At 37.5% G+C, this 14470-nt stretch overlaps 2 protein-coding genes across 7 annotated transcripts; one reads left to right on the plus strand and one right to left on the minus strand.

The window, feature by feature from the left end:
* Positions 1-2934: 2934 nt before the first annotated feature.
* Positions 2935-11016, minus strand: 14-3-3zeta (tyrosine 3-monooxygenase/tryptophan 5-monooxygenase activation protein zeta). 6 transcript variants are annotated; one of them, XM_028320582.1, is made up of 6 exons: positions 10874-11015; positions 5388-5723; positions 4786-4909; positions 4509-4672; positions 4251-4379; positions 2935-3899 (listed from the first exon to the last, which is right to left on the minus strand). In XM_028320582.1, the coding sequence occupies exons 2-6, from the start codon at positions 5685-5687 to the stop codon at positions 3744-3746; spliced, it is 873 nt and encodes a 290-aa protein (XP_028176383.1). In that variant the 5' UTR covers positions 5688-5723; positions 10874-11015; the 3' UTR covers positions 2935-3743. The 6 variants fall into 6 exon arrangements, with proteins under 6 accessions (XP_028176383.1, XP_028176384.1, XP_028176386.1 ...); XM_028320583.1 differs by having other exon boundaries at positions 10580-10994; XM_028320585.1 differs by lacking the exon at positions 10874-11015 and adding an exon at positions 10709-10729.
* Positions 11017-12538: 1522 nt separating this feature from the next.
* Positions 12539-14034, plus strand: RpLP0-like (ribosomal protein LP0-like). Its single transcript, XM_028320550.1, has 4 exons — positions 12539-12736; positions 12961-13205; positions 13368-13616; positions 13814-14034. The coding sequence occupies exons 1-4, from the start codon at positions 12709-12711 to the stop codon at positions 14018-14020; spliced, it is 729 nt and encodes a 242-aa protein (XP_028176351.1). The 5' UTR covers positions 12539-12708; the 3' UTR covers positions 14021-14034.
* The last annotated feature ends 436 nt before the right edge of the window (positions 14035-14470 follow it).

Below are 14470 nucleotides of genomic sequence, written 5' to 3' on the forward strand. Positions count from 1 at the left end.
TACCACGATTTAAAAAATTTAAGATAAAGTTGTACTGTTAAACATTTCTATAGATAGAGCATAATAAAACAAAGTACACTGATAACAAAATTACCATGTATACAGTGCGATTTTCACTCAATCGTCGAATTCAACTCGGCTGGGCAGCGTCTGCCGCGGGAAGCTTCGCGATATTCTCACGTCCGAAATACCGCAGTGTCTTAAGAACTGTGCCACAGCGTACTGAAGGAGATATCCGAAAGTGGGGATTGTCTACTGATCGGCCACATGCTCAGAGCCCCGATTACGGTAACTTATAACGTCAACAATCCAGACACGCTTCTCGATTCTGCGATACGATTGGTCGTTCAACAGCGTACGTCAGCTGTTTTGACCAATCGTATTGCAGAATCAGAAACGCGTCTGGATTGTAGACGTTAAAAGTTACCGTAATCGGGGTGCAGCAGGACGAGATCGGTTGTAGAAATAAGATACTAACATTCAATTCCTAAGTTTTTACTAACATTTATGGTTCTCTGTTATCTGAAATAAATACTTTTTATATTATTTTATTTATTTAAGACTGACCAGTGTGTGTTGCCAGTGATGGTATACGGATCTGAGACGTGGTTGTTTACTATGGGCCTCATGAAGGCTCAAGGTCACCCAAAGGGCCATGGAGCGAGCTATGCTCGGAGTTTCCCTACGTGATCGAATCAGAAATGAGGAGATTCGTAGGAGAACCAAAGTGACTGATTCGTAGGAGAATCAAAGTGACTGATTCGTAGGAGAACCAAAGTGACTGACATAGTCCGCAGAATCGCTAAAATCAAGTGGCAGCTTGGGCGGGGCATACGTAGCTCGTAGAGCTGATGGCCGCTGGGTCAGGAAAGTACTTGACTTACTTGTAATGGCGACGAGGAGCCGGAAGACGTAGCGTGGCAGGACCGACGATTTGGTGAAGGTCGCAGGAGGTACCTGGATGCGAGCGGCACAGGACTGGCCATTGTGGAAATCTTTGGGGGAGGCCTTTGACCAGCAGCGGACGTCTTTTGGCTGAAACGAACGAACGATTCACTGCTACTGATTAATGAACCGCNGTAACGTGCTAATTTTGGGACACCATGATATTAACGTACCTACTATTATTAAATACTGATTATAATACTGAGAAGTATACAGGGTGGAAACGATAAGTGATCTCACTCGATTATTTCTAAACTATACAAGATATCAATAAACTAGTTAGGTACTGATCCTGAAAGTGCTTCATGAGCTCTATCAAACGGTATTAATAATAGGTTACAGAATAAACTGGATCTATCCGAAAATTCAATGTTTCCAGCTTCCATACATTNAAATTGATTTATTCATATAGTTTAGACATTTTAAAGAAGTGGTAAATAGTTTACCACTGTCCGATCCCATCTTGACAAAAGTTTGGTGATATATAAAAATATAGCCTGACCAGGAACATAAAAACCCTGGCATAGAGGCGCNTTTTCACCCGCCAGAATGGGTGATAATGGGTAAAAACCGGGTTTTTACCCAAATCACCCGGTTTAAACCCAATCGGGTGAAATGGGTTTTTACCCACTACCCATCTCTACTCCTAACTAGTCTAAATAAAGTCCTGAAGTCAGAAATTGTGTTCTACAGTTTTCCATCTATAATGCTTTATTGACTGGACTAGTAGTGTTTAATCATTTTCAGGGCTAAGATTGTCACCATAAAGACGGAACCACTGAGATCTAGTGTTGCCATATGAAAAATTGATAAAAATCAATAGCGCTCTCGAGCGTTGTGATACTTGTGATGCAGATTTTTTCCTAATAGCAAGCCTACAAAAACTTTGCGTCCAATAACGAAAATTCTGGAATCTCGCTGGTAAAACAATGATTTTTTGGCAAAATTATTACATACGCCGGCACATCAGTCGATGCAGTCTTATGTAGATTTTGGCAACAAAAATGTATAGCCTGGTGTACAGTTGACACATGCAACAGGTGCAAATAAATAAATAGGCACGCTTTTTCGTCGGGATTGCATAAATAATGGAATAACCGGCCAGAGGGTGGTGGTGGGTTAATGTAGGATTCTCCCACCAGTAGGGCCTACCCACTCAAACCTGAAGATGTCCTCCGAATCATAATGGGACGAGACTGAGTTCAGGGTTAGGTTGTATAGCGGCTCCAACAAGCCTCATATGTACATACCTTTCTTACGCAAAATGTTTCAGTTGCTGGTAACGAATCAGTGTAGGTAGATTTATAAATTCCAGATTGAAATTCCCGAATTTTTGATGTAGGTCAATGGAATGTTAGTAGTAGCTGTGGTAGTAGTAGTAACGTTTTATGCAGCAATACAGATAGTGAGCTTAAGGACCTCCCCGATATCGAGGATGAGTTCAAAAGGGGTGTTATAATATTAAATGTTCGTAGAAGTGTTATATTATGTAGGTGTGTCTGTTGTGCAAATTATTGAGTGGAGGAGCAGATGCGCGCGCAATCAATTTGCAGCCCCTGTTCTATGGCTCTACATACAGGTAGATTGTACGAGGGTGGGGCCATAAGGGCAGCTCGGTAACAGTTCGTACAGGAAAACGTTCAAACATTGGAAGAAAGATCGTATGCATTTAATATTTTTTAAAATTTAGTTTGCAAAAAATGCAGATGCTTTGTCTCTACAAAACTAGGTTGAAATTTTTTCTAGAAAAAACAATGTTCGCTTACTACTCCGAACATTTTTCCTGCAACTTCAACGAAGGTACCTTTATGCCCCGTCTCAATTATCCACCCTTATGTATACTTGATAGGTAGGAGCCAATAACCTAACCCTAAACTCATACCTCGGGCGGGGGCTCATGAAATTTGAGAATATTATTTATATTTAGACAAACATCTTTTTGGGGTTAATAGGTGGCGGTTTATTTAATATTGATTCTAAAACTAAAAATTGTATTTAATACAAAAGTTTATTGGTGAAAACATGAAAAATATAATAGATTAATGGCTGATAAAATGCAGCAGAAATGTTACAATATTAATTTGTCCATCACAAAAACTATTTTGCTAATAAATGCCTGAAATTCAGAGCTATTATAAATTAGTACTGGGCACAACAAAATGGTTAATGTCAATGTCAACAATTAAAAAGATTTGCTTTGGTAATACACATTATATCTTCAGAGGACATCACTATAACCACATAAGACACTAACAAGTTTTTTGTGCCCAAAGTTGATACAGCCATTACAAATTGTGGATTTATTTTATGAAAACTCTAAACTTCATTGGATCATTGGGCGCACTTTAACAAAATTTTTAGTATACCTAATTGCATAACGTTCAAAACAATATTCACCATCATGATCTCCATTTCACTGCGGACATGCGGCGAAAGGAATGTGATTTGGGGCCGACCAGGCTGATGTTAACCGATTATGAAAGGAAAACACTTTTAACTTAAGAAACCGTAATTTTAATAACTTAAGTTATAAATATTTATATTCATCAGGTCAGCTCGATATCTGTAATCCAGTGTAAATACAGAAATACAAAACCGTCAAAGATGACACATAACATTTAATTTTAGACGGAACGTGAAGGTCCGCTGCGAACGACATTTTTAACATTTTTTTTTACAAGCGACGGCTCGCAACAGCGGCGGAGCGTCCGCGCCGCGCGGCGTTCTCGAATGTTACTCGTTTTCTTATAAAACACCGATGAGAACAAATGCGTGTGCTGGGGTGGCGCGGCGGCGGCCTAGTTGTCGCCGCCCTCGGCCGGCTCGTCGCCGTCGCCCTGCGTGTCCGACGTCCACAGCGTCAGGTTGTCTCGCAGCAGCTGCATGATCAGCGTCGAGTCTTTGTACGAGTCTTCGTTCAGTGTGTCTAGTTCAGCGATCGCGTCGTCGAACGCCTGCAAATTGAAAACAATTTAGCACCCGAACTCCTGAGAAAACCACACATAATCAAACTCATGTTCAGATATTACTTTTACTCTAAAAATTTATTTCCAAATGTTATTCAAGTAAAATTTTAAAAAATATACACTCTGATACTGGCTGGGTCGAGTTATTAGGTTAATTTTTCATAACATGGCCATGCGTAGTGATAATGAGATTAGTGTCGTAAATAATTAGAATTTTACAAATCATGTATCATTGTCATGCATGATTCGGGAGACTTTCAGTAGCTAGTTAGTACAGGATTATGTGTTTAATATGTTCGACATAGGCACACTGCAGACCAATTGTTGAATCTAATAAACCTGTTTGGCTAAGTGGCACGCTCGCGCTGGGGAGTTGATAATCTCGTAATAAAATACGGAAAAGTTGAGTGCTAAACCAAGTCTGATGGGATGGGTCGGTTGCATTTTGGCCTTAGCAATGTCGAACGCCTCCTGGTATGCCTTCTGTGAGTCCTCCACCACGGCTGGGGACAAGCGATCCGGTTAATACGTGAGCCAGAACCTTTGTTCTCGTGCCAGCCAGCACAGAGCCTATGCAGAACTGACACAAATATTGACCTGTTTGGCGAGTTGACACGCCTTGTCTGGTGAATTTAATATCTCATAATAGAAGACGGAGAAATTTAACGCCAAGCCCAGCCTGATTGGATGTGTGGGCTGCATTTTCGCCTTGCTGATCTCGAAAGCATCTTGGTATGCTTTCTGTGAGTCCTCTACTACGGCTGTAATGTAAATTGTTGATATAGGACGACACAAAGAAAAAAGTAAGTCATAAAATTGAAAACTGAAAAAATCAGTCAAGTTCTTTTAAAGTCCACATTAATGTATAACTTACAATTTCTGGTTTCTCCTGTGGCCACTTCTGCGAGGTACCTGTAGTAATCTCCCTTCATTTTTAGGTAAAATACTTTACTTTCTGGATTACTAGCTTTAGGAATAAGGTGCTTGTCGAGTAAACCCTGAAAATGTGAAAATCATTTAGTAATTGTTCCAATTACTTTCATATAATTTTGCGTCCTGAGTATTTGTAATATTCAGAAGACAGGGCAACGAACGAAAATGGGATAGGAGGAGCGCGCGCAATGACGCGGCGCAATACGTCACACCACCCGCCCCCGCCCACCGCCGCACCGCGCCCCTGCATGCTCTCACGTGTTACCCTGGCGTTATAACGCCCATGATTAATAAAAAAAACGCTCAGGTCGCGGAGGAAATGACCACGTCAACTGCTAGCTTGCATCACGCCTCAAATTGGCTGCGCACAAACATGACGTCATCCGCGGAGGAAGATTTCACTTATAAAATTCTGCTATTTGAGAAAATCCTTTGTAATAATTAAATTATAAATTGTAATGATTAAAATGAGCTATAACTGCAACCCAGGACGCAAAACCTTTAAATGGAAGACGATGGCTGCAAAAGAAAAAGAAAACTTACCAAGACATCGTAGCAGATTTCTCTGAGCTCCTTTTCTACTTTAACCCTATATTCTTTTGCCATCTGTTGTTTTCTTTCCGAACCCTCGGTTTTCTGTTCAATTGAGGAGATAACTCGCCATGACGACCGTCGGGCTCCCACTACGTTCTTATAGGCGACGGAAAGAAGGTTCCTCTCTTCATTGCTGAGTTCGACACCGGTTTCCGTGACTTCTTTCATCGCGGCCGCCATGTCGTCATATCGTTCCGCCTGCTCCGCCAACTTGGCGCGTTGCACCAGTTCCTCTTTGTCGACGGACATCGTGGACGTTGGGAGAGGATTATTTCACTGATGCCCCTGCAATAATGACAAAGTCCACGTATAGTGCCCGCTAACTAACTGCGAATATCCAAGAAACTATTTTTCTTTATCAGAAAGACTAATCTTAGGCGTCACGTTCACTATAGTGAATCGCAGTTGGGTAAATTTTCATCATAAAGTACTAAGCGCACCTTGGGAGGCTCACGGGCGCACTAAAGCGCAGTAAAAACTCAACGCGGCTCAAAGAGCTACCCTCACACCAAACGCGACATCGACACGGCGTCCGATCGAATTGACAGCATCTCACAGACTCGGGCTACTAGCGAATGAGGCACGCGCCGTGCGCCGCGCCGCCGCTTGGTCACCGCCACTGCGCCACCGGTATTGATCCGCCGACGCGGGATAAACACTCCAGACGAAATACGACTAGCGCGACGCTGCACACACCCCTCACCCTCGCCGCCCGCCCGCGTGCACCGCGCCCGTCGGCCCGGCGCCTACCTATGCTACCCTTATACCCATCTAGCAACCTTCATCTGTAGTAGTGCCTGCCTTGTTGCTAGGATCCATTATGCACCAATGAATATGATATTGATTATGGACACTTGGAACCTGTTTAAAAGCATGGCAAGAAGTTCACCAGCAAATAATAAAATTGAAACATGTATTACGGTTTAAATCCACATACACATTGTTAAGATAAAGCTTACCCCACAGGATATCTTTGTTCCATGTAGGCGTAAGTGTAATGCGTGTACGGACGATTAAATTGAAGATTTTGAAGAAACACGAATCTCTTAACCTCGTGCTCATTGGAGAAATAATTCTACAACAAAAATATGACATTCTTTGCAATTTCAATAAGTAGAGAAAACCGAAAAAATAGAAACCAAGATACAGAAGACTTAACAATTACTACCCATATAAAATATGTACGCTAACCACGAGATGAATCTTAAACAAATTAGATGCATTTAGTTAGTAGAAGTTGCAATAAAACTGATTAAATTACTAGTACCGCAAATTAATATCGAAACTTCCATATTTCGAGTAAAAGGACAGTCTGGATTCGCCTTCTGATATAATATGAAATAATAAAGAAGTATTTGCCGCAATGCAGATCTGATGTGGTTAGTAAATATTTTTTTTTGAGAATTACCGTCAAAGATTATTTTAACATTTTACGCCAAATGCAATAACGCTCAACATCGATAAGTATTAACTAACAATTTAAGAACTGGCGACTTTATTTCGGATCAAAATGGAAATAAGAAAAGAAATTACAGAATTCCTGCAGGTAGTGCAAAAATGCATTTGGTTGATATTTCTCAGATATTCGTCAAATTAATGTTTTTACATTATTACCTATTTCAATTCAACCCAGATTTTCAATAAGGGTTCTAAATTTTGTGATGGGCTGAGTGTTGCAAATAAAGAATTTGAATTTTGGACATTGATCAATCTTCAGTCTAAATTGCTAATTGTGGCAATTATTTTTTTATATTGCGGTTTTCAGAATCTAGACTGTTTTCTCGCATCAAGTTACGATCGTTCTTTGAAGTTTCCCGAGACCACGCCCGAATATGAAACCTCCGCGGTAACGTCAATTTTTTTCATTAGCGTATAAAGTTGACTCGGCAAACCCTTTTCACGAAATAAGAATCTGCATTATTAATGGGATAAGACTGCGATCTCAGCTTTAGTGGAGAAAAAAACAGCCCGAAGCAAGACAGTGACATCTACATATTTAGATAAGTATCTTGCCCCCATAAAGTCATTAACCCTACCAAATGCAAAGAGATTTTATCCAAGTTCTTGGAACAGCCCCCCTAGTCAAAGTAAACAATTTTGTAATCACTTCACGTAGTGAAAAATTACGTTAAATAATGACGTAGCGAATCGAAACTGAAATTGAAACAATCGTAAATGTAATTTTGTCTAGCTACGACACCTTTGCACAAAGTAAGATTCGAGAGAATAACGCCCATAGAGACAACAAAGAAAAAGACATCACATAACTCTGTCACTTACAGCTCGTTCCCACTAGTCGGTTGTCGGATCCGTATATTAATCGNAGATAACGCCCATAGAGACAACAAAGAAAAAGACATCACAAAACTATGTCACTTACAGCTCGTTCCCACTAGTCGGTTGTCGGATCCGTATATTAATCGGAGGTTCCAGTGGCAGAAGCTATTCACAATTATCGGAAACAGATTTTGTGTCGGCTCCGACAAGAAGTGTCGGGTGTTTTGCCAGCCCTCTACGCCCGGAAAAAAATCGTGTCGGATCTCGCTCTCCTATGATTAAGAATGGCGCTGTTCACATTTATCGGATGTCGGGGCCGATAACCCTCTGCCCGCCACCCCTCGTTCCGTGCGTTCCTAAATATTTTCCTCAGGATTGGGTGCACCCAATATTTTCTTTCCTTGGCTGTATTTCGTCTTATTATCAAATAATAATATGTACATCACAACTAGAGCTTCGTGCTCCATCGTGTACAGTCGCCTCCCGTAGAGTGAAAATGGTAGGTAGCTTAGGTCGGGCCGATAACCGATTTAAGTGTGAACAGAGGCGCCGACAACCAATTAAAATCCGGACCCGACACCCAATAAGTGAGAACGAGCTCAGTCTACAGGACCAAATATTATTTTCAATAAACCCATGATTAGTAGTCTTGTGATGCTGTCATCTACAGATTTTAGCTCAATGTTTAATAAGTTAGTTCAATGTCCCTTCAGACTCAATGTATGTAGATACCAAGTACTTAGTACCATACCAACATTATACCTTTGAACTTGCAAAATTTTAATTATACATTTTGAACTGTCAAGAAACATTTGTTTAACTAACAAATTATTTTGATGGAAGTTACTTGTAGTAATAGCTCTTTCTCATACAACCTAATGCTTGTACACCCAGGTTTATATTTATTTTATTATGTTATTTACTTATTTTAGCCTTAGGTCACACAAATTGAATTTAAATGCTTTACTTTTCTCAAATCAGATGTTAGTGTGTAATAACAAAAGCTGAAAATGACGTAATTAACAACAGTATTAGAATCACTGAATCTAGATTATTACTTTATTTCCTTAACAGAACAACCCGTGGAATCGTAAGCGGTCGGATGAGACAGTGGTAAACATTTATTTCTATTGTGTCTCGATTAGCTGGTACTTAAAAGGCTACAGGTCTACAAACACAATCAGTAATAATGATATCTATATTACTGTCATTCTTTCCTTATGTAATGACATTCTAAATCTCCCCACATACAAATAATACATAGCCTTGTCGTATTTTAATCATCATTTCAACACAGTACATACAGCGTCTGTTCTGCATAAGAATTCTAATTGAATTTATCAATTTTGCTCATATTATAAAGGTTAATTATTTTTGTTTTATCTATTTTATTTATCAATATTTGGGAAACAAATAATTTTGACACACAGATAAACAATCGCATAAAAAATAGGACAGAAACCGTTTCAAAATTTTGTTATAAAAAGTAATAAAAGTAATTTATTTTCTGAAAATAGGCTTTTAAAGTGCTAGAATTAAACAATAATATCTTCCTGTTTGTCAATTCAATTTATAGCAGAACACAAACAAGCTAGCTAGCTAAACATTACATTTATTCATACTATGAAATACTAGTTTCACAAAGAAACATTTTGTGTAAAAATAAATTTAATAATAATAAGTAAATTTCAATCTTCAAAGGTATACTGTATTTTCTTCTACATTATACATATAGAAAGTTACTTCACAATTACTAGCTGAAACTGTGCTGTGATGCTTGCTTTTTATGAATCGGCATTAATGATTCCTCAATATCTAACAATCTTTTATTAATTACAATAACTTTTATTGCAACAATATTCTATTTTGTAAAGAGTAGGTAATAGGATCAAAAAAATCCCAATCTAAAATCAATTTGGTGGGTATTTAATAAAAAATGGCAATTTGAGTGATATTTGAAAAAAGTGAGCAGAAGTATGAAACACTAACAAAAAAATATTTAGCTATTTCACTTAAATGTTTTGAAAGTAACTGGTGAATAATATACAAAATTCTGAAGTTATAAAAATAATTACAAGCCAATTAATATTGTGTAGCTATGATCTTCAACAATTTGCTGTTTTTCTAAAACTTACAAAAATACTCCAATGACTATTTATACCCAGAAATAAGATGTTTGAGACTAGAATAACTTAGGAATGAATAAACCAAACCATGTTCTATGAACATAAAGTGAAACTTCAAACATTTGACCTTCAGTAAGGGTTTCTACAAAGGAGGATTCATTGCATTGAAATATATCAATTCTAATAGATGATAGAAACAATATATTGAGCTGATAATAGTAATTATATCATACTATCCGACTAGAACTATTTGCCCCCAATTCAATGTCACACACGTGCCCATCTCGTTGAAAGGCGTAACGAGCCAAGCAAAGGCCATGGCACACCAACGCTAATATTAACATGACTCAATAAAACCTGCACGTCGGAGTAATTAACACGAGAAATCAAATTAATATTTAACGAAATTAAAAGGCATGGCGTGCCCTAACGGGCAGAACACATAGTAACATAATTGACAAGTCGTTATCGACCAAGATAACGGCGTGACTACGCACGACAAAATTACGACGCATTTGAGATCACTGTAGGTGGGCACCTTTCAAAATGTTCAAATCGCTTCGACACGCCCCCACACAAGCGTTTATTGGGAAGAAGGAATGGAATATTTAGCATAAAATGTACAAAAAATTCAAAAAAGGCAAGAAACATTCAGCGTATTCCAAAAATATAAATGCGGACATGTAGGCTGAATGATATCAAGTAGGTATGTAGGCAAGAATTAGGAAATCAACTTACTGGTGAACTCCAGGTGCAAACGTATATCTAAAGGAATTGTATCGAAGCTACAGAACTGTTGAATGAAATAAAAACATCTAAGATTTTCGACATTAACGCCAATCACAAAAATTTTGAACAGTATCTAACCGCACTGCGAAATGTGTCGCCGGCTCAGGCAAAATGGCTGCTACAAGGGGCACTCCTTCTATGCGTCACAGTCACAGACTCGAACAAAATGTATAACTTACAACAGGGACACTTCAAGATTACACTTAAAATTAAAACCACTTGATATAATTACAATTCACTTACTTGTTGGAAGGGAAAAAAAGTAATAAAACCAGCAAATTGCTAATATTATCAGTTTTTCTCTTGCGGTGAACGATACACTACACTGACGGCAGCGGGGCCAGAGGGGAAACAAAAACCGGAACAGGGTTCTCAAATAAGGTCGGCCATTTTGTGGAATATAAGAGATGAACCATAGATTAGAAAACTCACTTGATTATCACTTTCAAACTATGGCTGTCCTTGTCTTAAATGTATTAAATGACAGAAACAAAACATTCTTCACACACTCCAAAATGACATTCGTGTTTGAGATGGTACCTTAACCGGAAGTAACAGCAATCCCGCGTATTTTCAAAATCTATAACCGGCGAAACAAAAATCTAGTCCAACAAATTATTAATTAAACGTAATTACAATTGATGCTTAATTCTATGCTACACATTTGACTTAACATAATTTATTCCGTCTTTTAAATATTTACAAAACCAATGTATTAATTTGGAAATATTAAGAATAAATTGAATTTGAGTTTCGATTACGAAAATTATATTGAAGTTTAATCAATACAGTTTTTATCGCGATCGAAACTTATTAATTTTCTTGAGTGATGATCACTTTTTTTATTTATCAGAATAAAATCACTAGATAAATAAATAAATACTCCATTAAATCTTAATGACATGTTGCATCCATAGTATTATACTATCTTTTCTTATTCTTAATCCTACACCGCTGTCAAAATCATCATTCATTCGTTCATTTCATTCGCCCTCAATCTGTCAGCTGTCGCCCATAGAGAAAAATAGAGAACCCTCTCTGTCAAATTTTTGAGCCTACTAATTGACAGCCTGGTGTTAAATTCGCTGTACTTAACCTACGTACGTAACGCTCACATACACACATAGTACACGCACACATACATACATAAAGTCCACGCATACATACACACAGTTCACGCACACATAGGCCCTCATAACCTTCAAAGAATTATTGTTTTTTTGATGTACAATGTAGAATTTTTTCAAATCCATTATTTTGAAAGTATTTATCTTTATGGTGTACGTATTGTATTATTTTCAAAACAATGGATTTGGAAAAATTCTACATTGCACATGGAAATGCAAATAAACAAAAACTTTTCAATTTAATAATTTTACTTTATTTATGAACACACATAATATTATACACCAAAAGCGTCTTTTCGCAAAGTTTNATTTTTTTTACCCTACCAGCGTTTCAAGACATAAATTTGTCAAGTGCATGAATACATGGATCTTATTGTTATGAGTAAGTACGGTTCCTTGGGATCGGTATGAGTGCACCACATACAGGGACCATGGTTTTAACTCTTAAGAGTACATTGCAGGATATGTATTAAAAACAATGCTACTTTATACTTCTTCTACTGCTACTTTATTCTAATTTATTATTCGCTACTTGTGCTGTTAATTACAATTCTCAATCCGTAAATAATATCTTCATTCTACCGTGTTCGTACTACTGTTCTCGTAAAATCATCGTAACCGATTGTTGTAATCGGATTACATGAACATCACTCGACCATGTATGTCCATTTGGACATATCGGAATGGCACGCTTTGACGATCAACTTGCTGTATCTACTCTAATCCATATCTGTGCCTACACCGCTGTCAAAATCATCATTCATTCGTTCATTTCATTCGCCCTCAATCTGTCAGCTGTCGCCTGTCAGTGTCCATCTATCAACAAAGCACACCTTACCATGTGGTGTTTTGTGGGTTTTTAAAAACGCTGAATTTGAAGAACTAATTGGAGTAAATCTATATTTAAAGGCCAAGCTAACTGTGTGATTTTGTATCCATAAATTTGTCACCATGCCTAAATCAAAAAGGGATAAAAAAGGTCTGTCTTAACATAACCTATACTTTTTTTTAATTTCTCGATATTCCTAATTAATTTAAAGTAATTTACTAAACAATTTTTAAAACTTTACTTCTATGTTAATTTGCTAACACAAATTTATTAATTTATTTACATACAGTTTACTATTTCTTATTTAATAACCTACTAAATATACAGTAGGTATATTACCACTACACTACGTAATACTAATGTTTCTTTTTCAGTCTCACTTACAAAAACGAACAAGAAAGGACTCTTACTAAAGCAAAAAACTATTGAAGAAATAAGAAACTCCTTATCCAAGTATGAACATATCTTCTTATTTACTGTTGATAATATGAGGAATACCAAGTTGAAAGATTTACGAAACGAATGGAAGGATTCGAGGTTTTTCTTTGGAAAAAATAAAGTAATGGCTGTAGCCCTTGGCAGAACTAAAAGTGATGAGGTTGAGGATCAACTTAACTTGGTGAGTTCTTACTATACTTTTTTACAACTTTCTAATGGCATTAACTTTTTATAACTCGGATTTTTCCAAAGCTACTCAAATTAAATTATTAAACAACAACTGTTAGCTTCAAACACTGCCTTTATTAAAGTTAATACTTAATTAATATTGTGTCTTTTTCAGCTTTCTAAACGGTTAAAAGGCCAATGTGGTTTGTTGATGACAAACAGAGATGTCATGGATGTTATACAGTGGTTCAAGGAATACCATGCTACAGAATATGCTCGGTCTGGCTTCGTAGCTACAAAAGATGTTATCTTACCAGCAGGACCTCTTGAGGACTTTTCCCACACTATTGAACCCCATCTTAGACGGCTGGGTTTACCTACTTCGCTAGAAAGAGGAGTTATAAACCTTATTAAAGAGTACCAGGTAATGTAAAATAAACTAATATAATATTTTAATTAGTTACATAGAACTTGTAATACAAGCACTACCACTTCCCCACAGGTTTTTTGCAAATTGATAACAGTCAAAAAATCTTCAGCTCATCAATACCTACTAAACCAACTTTCCCAGCAAACCTAACTTAAATGTTTATCCTACTAATATGTAACATTTTCTTTCAGGTGTGCAAAAAAGGTGCCACTTTGACTCCTGAGCAAGCAAGTATATTGAAACTTTTGGGTATTCAAATGGCGCAATTTAAGCTGGTAATAAAATGTCACTGGACTAAAGGCAAGGGTTATCAAAAGAACCTTGAAGTACCTAGTGATGATGAAGAAGATGAGGATGACAAAGATGAAGATGAGGAAATGGAAGAAGATGAAACTTAATAAAATAATATTATGTATTAAACAATTTGTTTCAATTTCTTCTTTGTCCAGTTTTTTTACTTTAGTTTACCCTACATAAGTATAATGCGGCATTTAGCCGGAAACACTTCTTGTTAATACCAGAGACTTGTCGTTAAGTCTCGTCGACTTGTCGTTGAGATACCAGACAAGACAAACATGGTCATTTTCGTAACAACAAAAGCCGCGTAGCTGTGCGACGAATATGAGGCCGGTACAAGTTAAAACCACTAGGCCATCTAGCAGCAAGGCTAGATGGCCATTACCATCTCTTAAAAGCAGAGAGAATAGGTATGTTAACCTTCGTATACCCGCGCCAAAAAGCATTACACATATACCCGCGCACGGTCTCTCAGACCGAAAGTTGAGCTCGTGTTTTATAGTATAATTGTGTACTGTATTGTACTATAATTTGCTTTAAATTATACGTTA

The sequence above is a fragment of the Ostrinia furnacalis genome, unplaced genomic scaffold (genome assembly GCF_004193835.3).
Source record: "Ostrinia furnacalis isolate ACB-3 unplaced genomic scaffold, ASM419383v2 OfSCF7395, whole genome shotgun sequence".
NCBI classification, from domain to species: domain Eukaryota; kingdom Metazoa; phylum Arthropoda; class Insecta; order Lepidoptera; family Crambidae; genus Ostrinia; species Ostrinia furnacalis.